We start from the raw sequence: 19042 nt of genomic DNA on the forward strand, positions 1-19042 counted from the left end.
ATTTTTATTCTGACTGAAGAAGTTGCTTGGATGAAATAATAAAACGCTTCAGTGTTAATAAATTTTGGTCTGGTTGCAGGGATGGGCTGCCAAAATTTTTACTGCAGCACCGTGGGTGTGGCTTGTTTTGTGGGTGTGGCTTTGTGATCATGTGACTGGGTAGGAATGGCTTGCCACCATGAGACCAGGTTGGGAGTGGCTTGAGAATCATGTGACCAGGGGTGGCTTAAATGTGACTGGGTGGGAGTGGCTTACCGACCAAGGTAAGTTTTCAAATAGGTGCTTGGACTCTTTTTCAGTTAACCAACTAAAAAAGTCACATTATTTAAATAATAATAATAATAATAATAATAATAATAATAATAATAATAATAATAATAATAATAATTTATTAGATTTGTATGCCGCCCCTGTACGAGGACACGGCAGAAAAAGACCTCATGGTCCATCTAGTCTGCCCTTATACTATTTCCTGTATTTTATCTTACAATGGATATATGTTTATCCCAGGCATGTTTAAATTCAGTTACTGTGGATTTATCAACCACATCTGCTGGAAGTTTGTTCCAAGGATCTACTACTCTTTCAGTAAAATAATATTTTCTCATGTTGCTTTTGATGTTTCCCCCAACAAACCTCAGATTGTGCCCCCTTGTTCTTGTGTTCACTTTCCTATTAAAAACACTTCCCTCCTGAACCTTATTTAACCCTTTAACATATTTAAATGTTTCGATCATGTCCCCCCTTTTCCTTCTGTCCTCCAGACTCTACAGATTGAGTTCATGAAGTCTTTCCTGATACGTTTGATGCTTAAGACCTTCCACCATTCTTGTAGCCCGTCTTTGGACCCGTTCAATTTTGTCAATATCTTTTTGTAGGTGAGGTCTCCAGAACTGAACACAGTATTCCAAATGATACAGATGACTGATCTCTTCCTGGGCTGTCTGCCAAACTCCCCTCCTCCCTGTCACTCTGGCCTCCTTGGTCAGAGGAGGCTTCGTCGGCAGATTCCACTGGGAGCAAAACAGGCCTGCCCCATGGGGATGTCTCCCCCACCTCCACCTGCACATTCCTTGGGGCAAGAGCTGGGCCAGAGCTAACCACAACAAATATCGACAGTGTTACCTCCAGTATTAGATCTCCTGGCATTAGACCATCAGATCCTTTCGCTGGACTTTCATCTTCCAGGTCAAAGACAAATATTCCATGCATGTTCCCACCACCAATCTGGATTCCGAGCTCCGCTTGGAATTTCTTGACGTTAACCGTTCTCGGCTCAGGTGTCCTTTTAATGGTGTCAACAGAACTCCTTTGAACAAGAGACGAAGAAGAGAGAAGGCCTATTGGTCAAGCGAATCCTCCAGGGCTCCTCTAACCCTTCCTGGGAGGAGAAGGACAAAGATAGAAGGGCGTTCCAGCAGTTGGGCTTGTCAGCCTCAGGACAGGAAGGGACTCAGGTTTGAGGGGTCAGGATCCATGGGGAAACTCAGCTCCTTCTCTTGCCCTTGTCCCTTGCCCAGAATATTTTTTAAAAATGTATTATTTTTTATTTTTAAAAAAATTCAACACCTACAGTATATCTATCATAGCATTCAGAGAGAGAGAGATAATGGGTCGGGTTGGAGAGCAAGAGAGTGCTATGATACATATGGATGGATGGATGGATGGACAGTTAGATAGAAAGGCAGTTGATAGACAAGACAGACATGTTTTCTAGATAGATAGACAGACAGACAGACAGACGATTTGGATGGATGGATGGATGGATGGTGTTCTGTCTGGGTTCCCCCAGACGTCAACACCAACTAAAAAGAGTAGCCAGACACGCTGGTAAAAAGCAAAGTCATTTTATATCTTTGAAAACAAACACAGAAAACAAAAACTGTTCTTACACACTGGAATGCTATGAAGCTTCACAGAAGAGTCACGACGGCCAGACAATACAACAGGCTTCTTGCTGGCACACACACCACTGTAGATAATAAAACCCACGCCTCCCCCAAGTTTTCAGCCTTCGAGGCCACAAGCCAGAATCAGAGACGCCAAGGATCGAAGCAAGGTCACAGGACTCCCAAAAGATAACTCTCCACAATACAGGAAGGGCGGGCCTGCCTTTTCAACCTTTCTGAGGAGAACCACACCCAAACCCAGCTGTTGCCTATTAGGGATGGAAATACCTGGCTAATTGTCCCCTTCTTTGTGCTGCCCTTCTCTGCCTCATATATATGATGGCTTGTGCGTTCTCATCTAAGGACTCCAGGCTACTCGCTGGGGAGAGCTCCCCCCCGGGGGTCTCAGGCTGTCCCCCCTCCTCCTCGTCCTGACATTCCTCTTCCCCGTCTGCCTGGTCCTCCTCCTCCTCCTGTTCCTCGTCCTCCCCCTCTGAGCATGGAGCCAGCAGAGTTCCAGCCGTTCCCTGAGGAGCCTCAGACTGAATCACAACAGATGGATGGATGGATGCATGGATGGATGGATGGATGGATGGGCAGATAGATAGAAAGGCACATGACAGACAAGAAATACATGTTTTCTAGATAGATAGATGATAGATAGATAGATAGATAGATAGATAGATAGATAGACAGACAGACAGACAGACAGACAGACAGACAGACAGACAGACAGACAGACAGACAGACAGAGGTGGGTGGGTGGGTGGGTGGGTGGATGGATAGATGGATAAGAGACAGATAGATGATAGAGACAGACGGATGGATGGATGGACAGATAGACAGGACGTTAGACAGACAGACAGAAATAAGAAAGATAGATGATAGACAGACGGATGTATGTATGTATAGACAGACAGACAGATAGATGATAGACAACTGACGGACAGACTCTGTGTAGATAGCTATGGAGATGTAATGGGAGAGAGAAAGAGACAGAAAGAGATCAGACAGATCTTATTTTAGGAAATTGAAAGGTAATATGAGTACAACCTATGACTACAATAGAGCCCACAATTTCTGTTAAGTGAAACATTTGTTAAGTGAATTTTGCCCCACCTTACGACTTTTCTTGCCACCACTGCTAAGTGGATCACTACAGTTTTTAAGTCAGGAGCAGGGTTGTTAAGTGAATCCAACTTCTCCCATTCACTTTGCTCGTCAGTAGGTCACAAAAGGGGATCCCATGACCCCTGGAGGCTGTGACCGTCATAAATATGAATTGCTTGCCAAGGGTCTGAATTTTGATCAGGTGGGCATAAGGATGCTCGTAAGTGTGAAAAATGACCATAAGTCACTTTCCTCAGTGAGGAAAGTCAATTAGAAGAGAAAGAACAATAAAAAGAAAAAGGAAGTGTTTCTTTAAGTCAAGAAACAAACAGCAACCAATACATGGACCACATCTATGTCCAGGGATGGACTGAGTCTAAAGAGGGGAAGTCACATGGTGAGGGGGGGGGGTCATCTACTTTGCAGACTCAGTCCTGATTGGATAATAGATGGAGTAACCCATATATAGATGCTGTCTCCACTAGCGTGGAGATAATACAGTGGTACCTCTACTTACAAACTTAATTCGTTCCATGACCAGGTTCTTAAGTAGAAACTTTTGTAAGAAGAAGCAATTTTTTCCCATAGGAATCGATGTAAAAGCAAATAATGCCTGACATTGGAGAAACAACAGGGAGGGTGGAGATTCCTGGAAAGGCCCCACGGAGATTCCTAGAGAGGCCCCACGGAGGCTTCTCCCCACCTCTTCCGGCCCTGTTTCCTCCCAGGAGATTCCTAGGGGCCCCACGGAGGCTTCTCTCTGCCTTTTCTGGCCCTATTTCCTCCCAGGAGATTTCTAGAGAGGCCCCATGGAGGCTTCTCCTCGCCTTTTCTGGCCCTGTTTCCTCCCAGGAGATTCCTAGAGAGGCCCCACAGAGGCTTCTCCCCTGCCTTTTCCGGCCCTGTTTCCTCCCAGGAGATTTCTAGAGAGGCCCCATGGAGGCTTCTCGCCTTTTCTGGCCCTGTTTCCTCCCAGGAGATTCCTAGAGAGGCCCCACGGAGGCTTCTCCCCTGCCTTTTCCGGCCCTATTTCCTCCCAGGAGATTTCTAGAGAGGCCCCATGGAGGCTTCTCCTCGCCTTTTCTGGCCCTGTTTCCTCCCAGGAGATTCCTAGAGAGGCCCCACGGAGGCTTCTCTCCTGCCTTTTCCGGCCCTATTTCCTCCCAGGAGATTTCTAGAGAGGCCCCATGGAGGCTTCTCCTCGCCTTTTCTGGCCCTGTTTCCTCCCAGGAGATTCCTAGAGAGGCCCCACGGAGGCTTCTCCCCTGCCTTTTCTGGCCCTATTTCCTCCCAGGAGATTTCTAGAGAGGCCCCAGGGAGGCTTCTCCTCGCCTTTTCCGGCCCTGTTTCCTCCCAGGAGATTCCTAGAGAGGCCCCACGGAGGCTTCTCCCCTGCCTTTTCCGGCCCTGTTTCCTCCCAGGAGATTCCTAGAGAGGCCCCACGGAGGCTTCTCCCCGCCTTTTCCGGCCCTGTTTCCTCCCAGGAGATTCCTAGAGAGGCCCCACGGAGGCTTCTCCCCGCCTTTTCTGGCCCTGTTTCCTTCCAGGAGATTTCTAGAGAGGCACGATTGAGGCTTCTCTCTGCCTTTTCCGGCCCTGTTTCCTCCCAGATTTCTAGAGAGGCCCCACGGTAGCTTCTCCCTGCCTTTTCCGGTTACAGTTTCGGAAGCTCGGGTTTGTAAGTAGAAAATGGTTCTTGAGAAGAAAAAAATCTTGAACACCCGGTTCTTATCTCGAAAAGTTTGTAAGTAGAGGCGTTCTTAGGTAGAGGTACCACTGTACCTGCCTCAAGGGTTTTTAATGGCAGTTTGGTCCGGGAAGAAGCTTACCTAACTGAACTGCGGGGACTCGTGGTAGGAGTAGTCTCCTTGGACGGAGGAGTCATGGTCCCTTCATCTTGTTCACTCACAGTATCAATTATGGAATGGCTGTCCGGAGTTGGAGCTCCACTGCCTTGTGGAATGGAATGACTAGTCACCGGTTCCAGACGGGAGCTTAAAGGGAAGAAGTGAATTCAAAGCAATTAAATGCGGCCCTATTTGGACCGGGAGTCACTGCTCACAGTCACTCACGCCCTCATCACCTCGAGGCTCGACTACTGTAACGCTCTCTACATGGGGCTACCTTTGAAGAGTGTTCGGAAACTTCAGATCGTGCAGAATGCAGCTGCGAGAGCAGTCATGGGCTTCCCTAAATATGCCCATGTTACACCAACACTTTGCAGTCTGCATTGGTTGCCGATCAGTTTCCGGTCACAATTCAAAGTGTTGGTTATGACCTATAAAGCCCTTCATGGCACCGGGCCAGATTATCTCCGGGAACGCCTTCTGCTGCACGAATCCCTGCGACCGGTTAGGTCCCACAGAGTGGGCCTTCTCCGGGTCCTGTCAACTAAACAATGTCGTTTGGCGGGACCCAGGGGAAGAGCCTTCCCTGTGGCGGCCCCGACCCTCTGGAACCAACTCCCCCCAGAGATTAGAACTGCCCCCACCCTCCTTGCCTTTCGTAAAGTTCTTAAGACCCACCTCTGTCATCAGGCATGGGGGAACTGAGATATTCTTTCCCCCTAGGCTTCTACGATTTATGCATGGTATGTTTGTATGTATGATTGGTTTCTATAACAAGGGTTTTTTAACTGTTTTAGTATTGGATTGTCACATGCTGTTTTTACCACTGTTTGTTAGCCGCCCCGAGTCCATGGAGAGGGGCGGCATACAAATGCAATAAATAAATAAATAAAATAAATAAAATGTGACGCTGTTTGAGAACGGTACAAGTTTTGGGGACTAGGTGATGACCCTTGAGATCTCAGCGCCAGAAGGTAGGAGAAGCAACGGGTGGAAAAGAATAGGACCCAGAGCCTGGTTACAGCACACCACTTGTAACCACGCTCTGCCCAGAATACTCACCATTAACAACAACCCTCTGATATAAATGAGCCGGGGTGGCGCAGCAGGTAAAGTGCTGTACTGCAGGCCACTGAAGCTGACTGTAGATCTGTAGGTCAGCGGTTCAAATCTCATCACCGGCTCAAGGTTGACTCAGCCTTCCATCCTTCCGAGGTGGGTCAAATGAGGACCCGGATTGTGGGGGCAATAGGCTGGCTCTGTTTTAAAAAGTGCTATTGCTAACATGTTGTAAGCCGCCCTGAGTCTAAGGAGAAGGGCGGCATTAAAATAAAATAAAATAAAATAAAATAAAATAAAATAAAATAAAATAAAATAAAATAAAATAAAATAAAATAAAATAAAATAAAATAAAATAAAATAAAATAAAATAAAATAAATAAATAAAATAAATAAAATAAATAAAATAAATAAAATAAATAAAATAAATAAAATAAATAAAATAAATAAAATAAAATAAAAATAAATAAAATAAATAAATAAAATAAAATAAAATAAACATAGAAGACTGATGGCAGAAAAAGGCCTCATAGTCCATCTATTCTGCCCTTATACTATTTCCTGTATTTCATCTTACAATAGATATATGTTTATCCCAGGCATGTTTAAATTCAGTTACTGTGGATTTACCAACCACGTCTGCTGGAAGTTTGTTCCAAGGATCTACCACTCTTTCAGTGAAATAATATTTTCTCAAGTTGCTTTTAATCTTTCCCCCAACAAACTTCAGATTGTGTCCCCTTGTTCTTGTGTTCACTTTTCTATTAAAAACACTTCCCTCCTGGACCTTATTTAACCCTTTAACATATTTAAATGTTTCGATCATGTCCCCCCTTTTCCTTCTGTCCTCCAGACTATACAGATGGAGTTCATGAAGTCTTTCCTGATAGGTTTTATGCTTAAAACCTTCCACCATTCTTGTAGCCCGTCTTTGGACCCGTTCAATTTTGTCAATATCTTTTTGTAGGTGAGGTCTCCAGAACTGAACACAGTATTCCAAATGTGGTCTCACTAGCGCTCTATATAAAGGGATCACAATCTCCCTCTTCCTGCTTGTTATACCTCTAGCTATGCAGCCAAGCATCCTACTTGCTTTTCCTACTGCCCGACCTCACTGCTCACCCATTTTGAGACTGTCAGAAATCACTACTATAAAATTAAATTAAATTAAATTAAAAAAATAAAAAATAAAATAAAATAAATCTGCGCTCCAGCCAGCTGCAAACAGACTAGAGCTCCATGGGAACAGTGTCTTGGTCTCTGTTTCCAAGCTACCCTTCACACGATGCAGACCATTATGGCAAAGGTCTAAGCTTACCTGGACCGTGAATGAGTGCCCAGCTGGAAAATGTGGGGGTTGTACTGTGCCAAAATAGTTATGGTGTCGCACTGCTGCCCAATGATCAGCCGAGCTTGTTGTTCCGTGGCATTCCGCAGGTTGATGCCATTAAACTAGGAGACGATAAGAGAACCATACAAACATTCATTCAAATTCTTTTTTTAAAAAAAATATTTTTATTGGTTTTGCACATTGATATATAACATAAAACAAACATAAAACAGTGCATGTGCCCATCACCCGACTGACAATACCCACCACCACCACCACCAATTAGGGGGTTCAAATATTTACTAGTTTATGTTCTTTTATTCCCTTACCTCTATTTTGTATTTGTTTACTATTCAAAGAGTGATTGGACTTTATTTTTCACATTTTTCGTCACAAATTCTACTCAACATATAACCTCTCACCTTATTCCATCGTACCATCAGCTTCTCCAATTTGTTTTCATCAAAATTGTTTAATCTTATTTCCATGATTTCAAAATGTATGTGATCCACCATGTACCGGTACCAGTTCTGTGATGTCCATTTTTTGGACTCTTTCCCAACCCAATACCACTACCGCTTGAGCGCTTTCCAGTGCTGCAGTTTTTATTTCTCTAAAATCTCTTAGTTCTCTTTGTTTAACTAATATCGCTATTTCTTTTGTAATTATCCACTTAATATTTAACATTTTATTTATTTCATTCTGCACTTCCTTCCAAAATTTCTGAACTTCGACACACTCCCAGAACATATGCATGAAGATACATAGAAACATAGAAGTCTGACGGCAGAAAAAGACCTCATGGTCCATCTAGTCTGCCCTTATACTATTTTCTGTATTTTATCCTAGGATGGATATATGTTTATCCCAGGCATGTTTAAATTCAGTTACTGTGGATTTATCTACCACGTCTGCTGGAAGTTTGCTCCAAGCATCTACTACTCTTTCAGTCAAATAATATTTTCTTATGTTGCTTTTGATCTTTCCCCCAACTAACTTCAGATTGTGTCCCCTTGTTCTTGGGTTCACTTTCCTATTAAAAACACTTCCCTCCTGGACCTTATTTAACCCTTTAACATATTTAAATGTTTTGATCATGTCCCCCCTTTTCCTTCTGTCCTCCAGACTATACAGATTGAGTTCATGAAGTCTTTCCTGATACGTTTTATGCTTAAGACCTTCCACCATTCTTGTAGCCCGTCTTTGGACCCGTTCAATTTTGTCAATCTCTTTTTGTAGGTGAGGTCTCCAGAACTGAACACAGTATTATTCCAAATGTGGTCTCACCAGCAGTCCATATAGCGGGATCATAATCTCCCTCTTCCTGCTTGTTATACTTCTAGCTATGCAGCCAAGCATCCTACTTGCTTTCCCTACCATTTAGGTGAAACTTTAAATTATAATTAATTGGATTTTGACGTATATTGTCTTTTTTATATGCTATATAAGTCACCCTGAAACTTCAGAGAAGGGGCAGCATATAAATCCAATAAATAATAATAATAATAATAATAATAATAATAATAATAATAATATTAAATAATAATATAATATAATATAATAATAATAATATAATAATAATAATTATAATAATAATTATAATATAATATAATAATAATAATATAATATAATAATAATAATAATAAAATAATATTATAATAATATTATAATAATAATTATAATAATAATTATAATAATAATAATAATTTTCAGTGATGTTGTAACTCTGAGCGATCACTAAATGAACTGTCGCAGGTTGAGAACGCCCTGGATAAACAGCGCCGTCACGATCGACTCGTAGCTTTACCTCTAACAATTGGTCGCCGTACTCAAGGCCGGCCTGATGGGCAATGCTGCCAGCGGTTACTTTCGAGACGAAGATGCCGCCGTTTTCCCCGCACACAATGGAGATCCCCAGGGGTTCCGCCCCCTTCTGCACTTTGACCTGACGCGGTTCTTCCATGTAGGGTCTTTGGGAGAAAAAGAGCACAGGGACACCGCTTGAGCGATCCTCGGAGGACAGGGGAGAAATATATATATACATCACACGAAGGGCATGCTTTAAAAGCGGTATGGTGGCCCCTTTAAAATGTCGCCATTCCTTTGACATGCAAGGGACAGGAGCTGGATCAGACGGTCTTCAACGGAATAGCATCGATGCGGTTGCTGCTAATGTGGAAGGCATGGAATGGCAAACTGAAATTATAAATGGAGTTAGGGTGGTAAAGGTCAGAAAGAAACGTATCTTGGCCCATATTATCGATATAGGTCAATAAGCATATATAATATGCTATTCGGAGGGTGAGGAAAGCTTACATCAACGTACAGTAGTACCTCTAGATACGAGCTGCTCTACACGCGAGTATTTCAAGATACGAGCCACGAGGGGAGAGACATTTCTGTTCTATTCCCGAGCTGAAATTCGGGATACGAGCCGAGCGTCCACTAGGTGGCGCAAGAATCCTTGCTTTTGGTTATCTCGGAGGGGAAAAACAACTTGTTCCAGATACGAGTTGCCTCGAGATACAAGCTCCCTTATGGAACGAATTATGCTCGTATCTAGGGGTACTACTGTGTAGCCATTCTTGGAGCCTTTAGAGCAGCGGTCCCCAAACTTTGCGGCTTGGTGGTCCAACTGGGTTGGGGGGGACAGGGGGGAACCGGGCCAGGGAACGGGACAACTTGCCACAGCCGACTTACGACAGCCAACTTGCCGTGGCCAATTCACCACAGCCAACTTCTAAATGGGAGAACTTCCTGGATTGACCAGCAAGTCTGCAGGACAATTTCACAATTCTATTTAATTGGGCTTATGTAAACTTCAGTCGTGTCTGTTTTTTTCCCACTTGCCCAGAAATGATTATCGTACAGATGTTTATATAATTTACAGTGGTGCCTCTACTTACGAACTGAATTCGTTCCGTGACCAGGTTCTTAAGTGTAAAAATTTGTAAGAAGAAGCAATTTTCCCCATAGGAATCAATGTAAAAGCAAATAAGGCGTGAGATTGGGGAAGGGTGGAGGCCCTGTTTCCTTCCAGGAGATTCCTAGAGAGGCCCCACGGAGGCTTCTCCCCGCCTTTTCCGGCCCTGTTTCCTCCCAGGAGATTCCTAGAGAGGCCCCACGGAGGCCTCTCCCTGCCTTTTCCAGCCCTGTTTCCTCTCAGGAGATTCCTAGAGAGGCCCCACAGAGGCTTCTCCGCGCCTTTTCCAGCCCTGTTTCCTCTGAGGAGATTCCTAGAGAGGCTCCACAGAAGCTTCTCCACGCCTTTTCTGGCTCTGTTTCCTCCCAGGAGATTCCTAGAGAGGCCCCACAGAGGCTTCTCCACGCCTTTTCCAGCCCTGTTTCCTCCCAGGAGATTCCTAGAGAGGCCCCACAGAAGTTTTTCCCTGCCTTTTCTGGCCCTGTTTCCCCCCAGGAGATTCCTAGAGAGGCCGCACAGAGGCTTCTCCGTGCCTTTTCCAGCCTGTTTCCTCCCAGGAGATTCCTAGAGAGGCCCCACGGAGGCTTCTCCCTGCCTTTTCCGGTTACAGTTTCAGAGGCTCGGGTTTGTAAATGGAAAATGGTTCTAGAAAAAAGGCGAAAAAATCATGAACACCTGGTTCTTATCTAAAAAAGTTCGTAAGTAGAGGCGTTCGTAGGTAGAGGTACCACTGTATTTAACTTCAATTAATTGAATACAGTACAGTCTGTATTATCCGTCCTTCTGTCATCTGACATTTTGGATTATCCAACGTCACAGCTGCTTGGGGGCGTGGCTGTAGGCATTTCTGTGGGGGGCCCCCAGACATGCCCCCAAACATGGCAGCCGCGACGGGGAAGGCAATAAGCAGAGCAGGCCGACAAACAGAAAAAGATCACTGATTTCTTTAAATTTTGACAGGACTGAACTGTTTATACATTACAATGTTGTTACTGTAACATTACTGCAATAAAACTTCGATACGTAGTGATTTCAAGGCTTTTCTTAGACCAGTGATGGTGAAGCTTTTTTTACTTTGGTGCCAAAAAAAGCATGCACAGACACTATCGGACATCCGTGAGTGCCCGCACCCATAATTCAATCCCTCAGGAGGCTGAAAACAGCTTCCCCTGCTCTCCGGAGGCCCTCTGGAGGCTGGAAATGGCCTGCTTCCCAACTTCTGAGAGTAAAAACGTCCTCCCCATCCCTCCGAGGCTCTCTGGAAGCCAAAAACGTCCTCCCAGAGCTTCTTTGGAAGCCAAAATTGACACACATGCACGTTGTAGCTGAGCTAGGGCAACGGCTCCGGTGCCAGCAGTTAGGGTTCTGCGTACCACCTGTGGCACCCGTGCCAGAGGTTCGCCATCACTGTCTTACATCCTCTGCATTATCCGACATTTTCGGCATATTCTATCAGCCCACCACTTTATGTCGGATAATTAAGACTCTACTGTATATACTTTTGGAAACATAGTTGTTTTATTTCACATTAATAAAAATGCATTTCAGGGGAACAAAACCCCCAATTCTACTTAATTATTTAAAATAAAATTTAAAAATACAGTGTTCCCTCGATTTTCGAGGGTTCGAACTTCGCGAAAAGTCTATACCACGGTTTTTCAAAAATATTAATTGAAAAATACTTTGTGGTTTTTCCCCCTATACCATGGTTTTTCCTGCCCGATGACGTCATGGTGAGTAATAATCTAAATGGTTGCTAAGGGAATGTGAAATTGCAATTTAGGGGTTTAAAGTGTTACGGGATGGCTTGTGATACTGTTCATAGCCAAAAATAGTGCATTTACTTCCGCATCTCTACTTCGCGGAAATTCAACTTTCGCGGGCGGTCTCGGAACGCATCCCCCGCGAAAATCGAGGGAACACTGTATTTTAATTTTTCTGCCATTCGCATTTTATTTTATCCTTCCTTGCGTGTCCTTTCTTTAATGGTTGTATCCCATCGTTTCTTTGGTATTAGTCGCGTAACTCTTCTCCTGCAACCGCTTGTCCTATATCCTGCAGTAAGTTGGCTATGGCGGATTGATCATGGCGAGCTGGCCACGGCGAATCGCCACCGACCCACCGGTCTGCGGAAGGGGTGATCCGGCATGGACATGCACGCAGGCACACAGCTCGGCTGCAAGCAGAGTCATATACGCAGACCGGCCCTCCAATCACGTGGGTCGAGCTGTGTATCAGATCTCTTCTTGTGTGGCGCAGTTCCGAATAGGCCACGGCCCAGCCGTGGGCTGTGGCCCTGGAGTTGGGGACCTCTGCTTTAGAGTATTATTTCTATAGAAATATAGAAATACCGTCAAAGTTCGTGGGGGTGAAATCACGAGATGAAGAACGGAAAGCTGAATTGGTTTAATGTTTCCACGCGAGTAAAAACTCAGGGTTAGTCGATGGAAATGAAGCCGCTGCAAAGCCAACTCCAGCCGTTAATCCATAATGGCGCCTTGCATGGTAGCGATGCAATTACCATGCAGGGTGGGGTTTTTCCTCTTCCTTTGGGGGAAGGGGAGGGGAGGTGTTCTATCCAAACATGTAAATAGCACACGGATAAACTTCTCAAGGACAACCTGTATGTCAAGCCAACCTCAAACTCCTGAGGGAACAAAACTTTGGCGTGGGAGCCACAGGAATTCTCAGAAAAGACCTATTATGGAACAAATATCTGAAAGGTGGAGAGGGATGAAGAAAAGAAAGGAGAAAAAGGAAGAAAAAGGCCTTAGAGAAAGAGATAGTAGCCAAAGCTATGCTACACGTTGATGTGTGGAAATAGGCCCTTGGTGTCGGTCTACATCCACTAGACCAGTGTTTCTCAACCTTGGCAACTTGAAGGTATCTGGACTTCAACTCCCAGAAGATAGGTTGGAAGCGTCTTGTATACAACTCTTCTTTTTAAAGTTTATCATCTAGAACAGTGTTTCCCAACCTTGGCAACTTGAAGATATTTGGACTTCAACTCCCAGAATTCCCCAGCCAGCGAATGCTGGGGAAGCCAGCGAATGTTGGGAAACACTGCACTAGAGCAGTGACGGCAAACTTTTTTTCCCTCGGGTGCCAAAAGCACTTGCACACATACTATTGTACCTGCACGAGTGCCCACACCCATAATTCGGTATTATTTTTTTTATTTTCTCCACCATAAAGTAAAACAATATATAGTTATAAACACCACAACGATGCTTAAAATCAATCATATATAAACTTTTCTTATTATTCCCTCAATGGAGGCTCTTATCTCTCCTCGTCTAAAACTTTCTATAATTTTATACAACATTATCAATTCTTAAAAAATCTAAATAAAAATTCTTCCTCTCCATCTTACTATAAAAAGTTAGGTTACATCAATGCAAAGAATAATAAAATCTCTTTTATCTAAATTTTAATATAGTATTGTACAGCTAATTAAAATTATATATATATATATATATACAGTGATCCCCCGATCATTGCGAGGGTTCCGTTAGAGGACCCCCCGCAATGAGCGGGTTTTCACGAAGTAGCGCTGCGGAAGTAAAAACACCATCTGCGCATGTGCAGATGGTGTTTTTACTCCCGCAGCGCTAGCGAGGAGCCGAAGATTGGGGGCGGCGCGGCTGTTTTAAAACGTCGCCGCCGACATGGGGGGCTCGCTAGCACCCCCCCGAACCCCCAACCCGGGTTTGGGGGGTGCTAGCGAGCCCCCCATGTCGGCGGCGATGTTTTAAAACACCCGCGCGCCTTCCCAACTGAGCCCTCAAGCCAAGCGCCAAAGGCGAACTTCTGCGCTTGGCTTGAGGGCTCAGTTGGGAAGGCGCGCGGGTGTTTTAAAACGTCGCTGCCGACATGGGGGGCTTGCTAGCACCCCCCCGAACCCCCAACCCGGGTTTGGGGGGGTGCTAGCAAGCCCCCCATGTCGGCGGCGACGTTTTAAAACACCCGCGCGCCTCCCCAACTGAGCCCTCAAGCCAAACGAACCCGGGTGGCCGGGCGAGCAGCGAGCGAAGGGCGGGTGGCCGGGCGAAGGGCGGGCGAGCGGCGAAGGGCGGGCGAGCGGGTGCTGGGGAGGGCTTCTCGCTCTCCCGCCAGCAAGAGGGGGAGCGAACGGCGTGGGCAGGCTGCGGACAAGCCGTTCGCTCGGGCCGCTTCCCAGCTGAGTACTCAGCTGGGAAGTGGCCCGAGCGAACGGCGTGGGCGGGAGAAGGGCGCGCGAGCCGCGGGCGCGCGGGCAGGCAGGCTGCGGACAAGCCGTTCGCTCGGGCCGCTTCCCAGCTGAGTACTCAGCTGGGAAGCGGCCCGAGCGAACGGCGTGGGCGGGAGAAGGGCACGCGAGTCGCGGGCGCGCGGGCAGGCAGGCTGCGGACAAGCCGTTCGCTCGGGCCGCTTCCCAGCTGAGTACTCAGCTGAGAAGCGGCCCGAGCGAAGCAGCAGCAGCGAGGAGTTTGCGTGGGCGGTGGGGAAACTCCTCGCTGATGCCCGCCAAGAGGGGGAAGACCTAGAGAAGCCGCCCAGCAGCTGATCTGCCCGGCGCCATCTACGCATGCGTGCCCATAGAAAAAAAAGGGCACGCATGCGCAGATGGTGTTCTGACTTCCGGGTTCAAAAATCGCAAATTAGCCTGTTCGCAATGGTCGGGGACGCAATAACCGGGGGATCACTGTATGATGATGGTGAATGTGATTTCACCGAAACGTCGCATAGACACTCAAAATATTACACGGGGCAAAACCCGAACTCAGAACAATCTATATACATATACCCGTGAAAATCTACGAAAACAAATATATATATATATATATATTTGTTTTCATAGATTTTCACGGGTATATGTATATGAAATCACATTCACCATCATCAGGCTGAAGTTTTAAGCTTCGTGCTACTGTAAATATATATATATATATTCGACACAAAAAACATGTAACCCTTCCCTGTACAGAGCTGAAAGGATTGGATACTGTAGCCTAGAGGTTAATTCTCTGCCTTACAAGGCAAAGGTTGCAAGTTCAAGTCCCAGTGAGGGTATCAGCTAGCGCTGATGAGGCCAAAATAAAGCCGAAATAGAAACATAGAACACTGACTGCAGAAAAAGACCTCCATGGTCCATCTAGTCTGCCCTTATACTATTTTTTGTATTTTATCTTAGGATGGGTCTATTTTTATCCCAGGCATGTTTAAATTCAGTGACTGTGGATTTACCAACCACGTCTGCTGGAAGTTTGTTCCAAGGATCTACTACTCTTTCAGTAAAATAATATTTTCTCACGTTGCTTTTGATCTTTCCCCCAACTAACTTCAGATTGTGTCCCCTTGTTCTTGTGTTCATTTTCCTATTAAAAACACTTCCCTCCTGAACCTTATTTAACCATTTGACATATTTAAATAGATCTATCCTAGTCTCCCTTAATTTTCAAATTCAGCAAAACCATGTGACATATATATTATTGCACCTGCACAAGTGCCCACGCCCATAATTCAATGCCTGGGAGGGCGAAAAATTGTCTCCCTGCCCTCCCTCCCGGAGGCCCTCTGGAGGCCAGAAACAACCCATTCCCCAACTTCTGGTGGTCCTGGGAGGCATTTTTTTACCCTCCCCAGGCTCCAGAGGCTTCCTGGGAGCCCGAGGAGGGCAAAAAAACATCCTCCCACATCCTCCTGGAGGCCCTTCGGAAGCCGAAAATGCCCTCCCAGAGCCTATGCGCGAGCTGAAAATCAGCTGGCCATTGCGTACATGCGTGCTGGAGCTGAGCTAGGTCAACGGCGCCCATGCCGGCAGATATGGCTCCGTGTGCCACCTGTGGCACCCATGCCATAGGTTTGCCATCACTGCGCTAGAGGTGGTTTACTGGTTTATACATGTAGTGCACGACTTACGATCACAATCAAAGCCCAAATCGTAGTTTTTACGCGATACCTTTGTGAAGTAACTTTGCCCTGTTTTATGACCTTGCTTTGCTATAGTCATTAAGGGGATCACTGCAGTTGTTAAATTAGTAACACAGTCGTTAAAAGAACTGGGCTTCCCCCATTGACTTTGATCATCAGCAAGTTGCAAAATGGCGCTGTGGTCATTGTAATTATGAGCCCATGTGGCCAAGGGTCTGAATTTGGATCATGTGACCATGGGGATGCAGCCACAATATTCTCCTCGCCTTTTCCGGCCCTGTTTCCCCCCAGGAGATTCTTAGAGAGGCCTCAAGGAGGTTTCTCCCTGCTATTTTCTCCCAGGAGATTCCTAGAGAGGCCCCAGAGAGGCTTCTCCCCGCCTTTTCTGGCCCTGTTTCTTCCCGGGAGATTCCTAAAGAGGCCCCACGGAGGCTTCTCCCTGCCTTTTCTGGCCCTGTTTCCTCCCAGGAGATTCCTAGAAAGGCCCCACAGAGGCTTCTCCCTGCCTTTTCTGGCTCTGTTTCCTCCCGGGAGATTCCTAGAGAGGCTGCACGGAGGCTTCTCCCTGCCTTTTCCGGTTACAGTTTCGGAGGCTCGGGTTTGTAAGTGGAAAATGGTTCTTGAAAAAAGGCAAAAAATCTTGAACACCCAGTTCTTATGTAGAAGAGTCCTTAAGTAGAGGCGTTCTTAAGTAGAGGTACCACTGTATAATTAAATTAAGCCCTTTTGCCAATTAGTGGATTGAGGCTGGGAAAATCCGCTGGCTCGCTTTCCACTCGGAAGGTTGAGACCGATATTTCTCGATCAGGGCACAAAGAGAAAATATCTACTGCAAACTCCACACAGGCATCAGGAAGGGCAATAGGCCAGTAAATGCTCGGCTCCATTCAGTCACCCTGCCTCCACCCCGATAAAAGGGACATGCGCACACCCTACAAGATATGTGAAGGTGGCTATAGGTAGCTGAACCTGCTGCATTCTAAAGTTAAATTGGAATGGGTTAATATTAGTTGTAAGAGATGCCACCCGCGGATGGGTAGAAGGTGGGCTACGTAAGTCAAAGGCTGGGAAACTGAAATAAACTTTCCCAAAGAAGGCAATGGAAGAGGGGGGAGTTCGCTCAGGTTCGCCTGGTGCACCAGTTGCGACCCTATTTGGACCGGAAGTCACTGCTCACAGTCACTCATGCCCTCATCACCTCGAGGCTCGACTACTGTAACGCTCTCTACATGGGGCTACCTTTGAAAAGTGTTCGGAAACTTCAGATCTTGCAGAATGCAGCTGCGAGAGCAATCATGGGCTTTCCCAAATATGCCCATGTTACACCAACACTCCGCAGTCTGCATTGGTTGCCGATCAGTTTCCGGTCACAATTCAAAGTGTTGGTCATCACCTATAAAGCCCTCCATGGCACTGGTCCAGGGTATCTACGAGACCGCCTTCTGCCGCACGAATCCCAGCGACCAGTTAGGTCCCACAGAGTGGGTCTTCTCTGGGTCCCGTCAACTAAACAATGTCGCTTGGCGGGACCCAGGGGAAGAGTCTTCTCTGTGGCGGCCCCGGCCCTCTGGAACCCACTCCCCCCAGAGATTAGAATTGCCCCCACCCTCCTTGCCTTTCGTAAGCTGCTTAAAACCCACCTCTACCGCCAGGCATGGGGGAATTGAGATACTCTTTCCCCCTAGGCCTTTACAATTTAATGCATGGTATGTCTGTATGTATGTTTGGTTTTTATAATAATGGGTTTTTAACTGTTTTTAATATTGGATTATTATATGCTGTTTTATTATTGCTGTTAGCCGCCCTGAGTCTCCGGAGAGGGGCGGCATACAAATCCAATCAATCAATCAATCAATAAAATCAATAAAATCAATAAAATCAATAAAATCAATAAAATCAATAAAATCAATAAAATCAATAAAATCAATAAAATCAATAAAATAAATAAAATCAATAAAATCAATAAAATCAATAAAATAAATAAAATCAATAAAATAAATAAAATCAATAAAATAAATAAAATCAATAAAATAAATAAAATAAATAAAATAAATAAAATAAATAAAATAAATAAAATAAATAAAATAAATAAAATAAATAAAATAAATAAAATAAATAAAATAAATAAAATAAATAAAATAAAATAAAATAAAATAAATAAAATAAATAAATAAAGACCATTTCCACATTGTTGTCAAGAAAACTGCTTGGGTTTGAGGTCACCAGGAATGGAGCTTGGCCATGCAAAGTTCTTTCCCTCTTGAGATGAAGCATTGGCGCAAACTCGACGAGGACTTACTTGTCTTTTCGACGTTGCCCCATGGAGACGGGGCTCACCGAAATCCTGGGCAAGGTGGAAAGAGAATTTTGGGACTGGCTGCTGGCAAAAGAGGAGGTCTCCAAATTAAGGGGTGATTGAGGAGGCGTGACCAAGCTGGGACTGCTGCATTCGGAATGAGATAAGGACCCTGTATAAACGACAGATAGAAGATCCATGGGGATTAGGTAAAAACATACATTTCATGACCAATAGTGCCCACGTTCCCACGGGGTTACCTCCAAGCATTTTGGACTGGATTCCACCAAATGCAACTCTCTCTCAATCTCTTTCAATATATATATATTGAAAGATATATATATATATATATCTCCCTCCCTCTCTCTGCAGTTATGTTGAAATCTGTTACCGTTCTAACGACTCTATGGATCTGATGTAAAAAAACCAGCCCTGTAAATTTGTTACTGAGTAAAGTGAGGGGGGAGGGGGGGATTGAGAGAGGAGGGAAATGGAGCCCCTCCCTTATGAAACCAGGTTGCAACACCTTGGTCTCTTCAGCCTTGAAAGACGGCGTTGAAGGAGTGACTTGATCGAAGTGTATAAAATCATGCCTGGGATAGAAAAGGTGGATAGAGAAAAAATATTTCCTCTATCACACAATGCTAGGACGAGGGGGCCCTCCCTAAAGCTCAT

At 45.2% G+C, this 19042-nt stretch overlaps 1 protein-coding gene across 1 annotated transcript in view; it reads right to left on the reverse strand.

Moving 5' to 3' along the window:
• Positions 1-19042, reverse strand: part of DLG5 (discs large MAGUK scaffold protein 5) — a 149353-nt gene that overhangs the window by 19358 nt on the left and 110953 nt on the right. The window contains 5 exon segments of the mRNA XM_070751994.1: positions 1126-1309; positions 4829-4993; positions 7224-7357; positions 9043-9205; positions 18371-18539. Of these exon segments, the coding sequence (XP_070608095.1) occupies positions 1126-1309; positions 4829-4993; positions 7224-7357; positions 9043-9205; positions 18371-18539 (815 nt within the window).

This window comes from Erythrolamprus reginae, chromosome 5 (assembly GCF_031021105.1).
Source record: "Erythrolamprus reginae isolate rEryReg1 chromosome 5, rEryReg1.hap1, whole genome shotgun sequence".
Taxonomy (NCBI): Eukaryota; Metazoa; Chordata; class Lepidosauria; order Squamata; family Dipsadidae; genus Erythrolamprus; species Erythrolamprus reginae.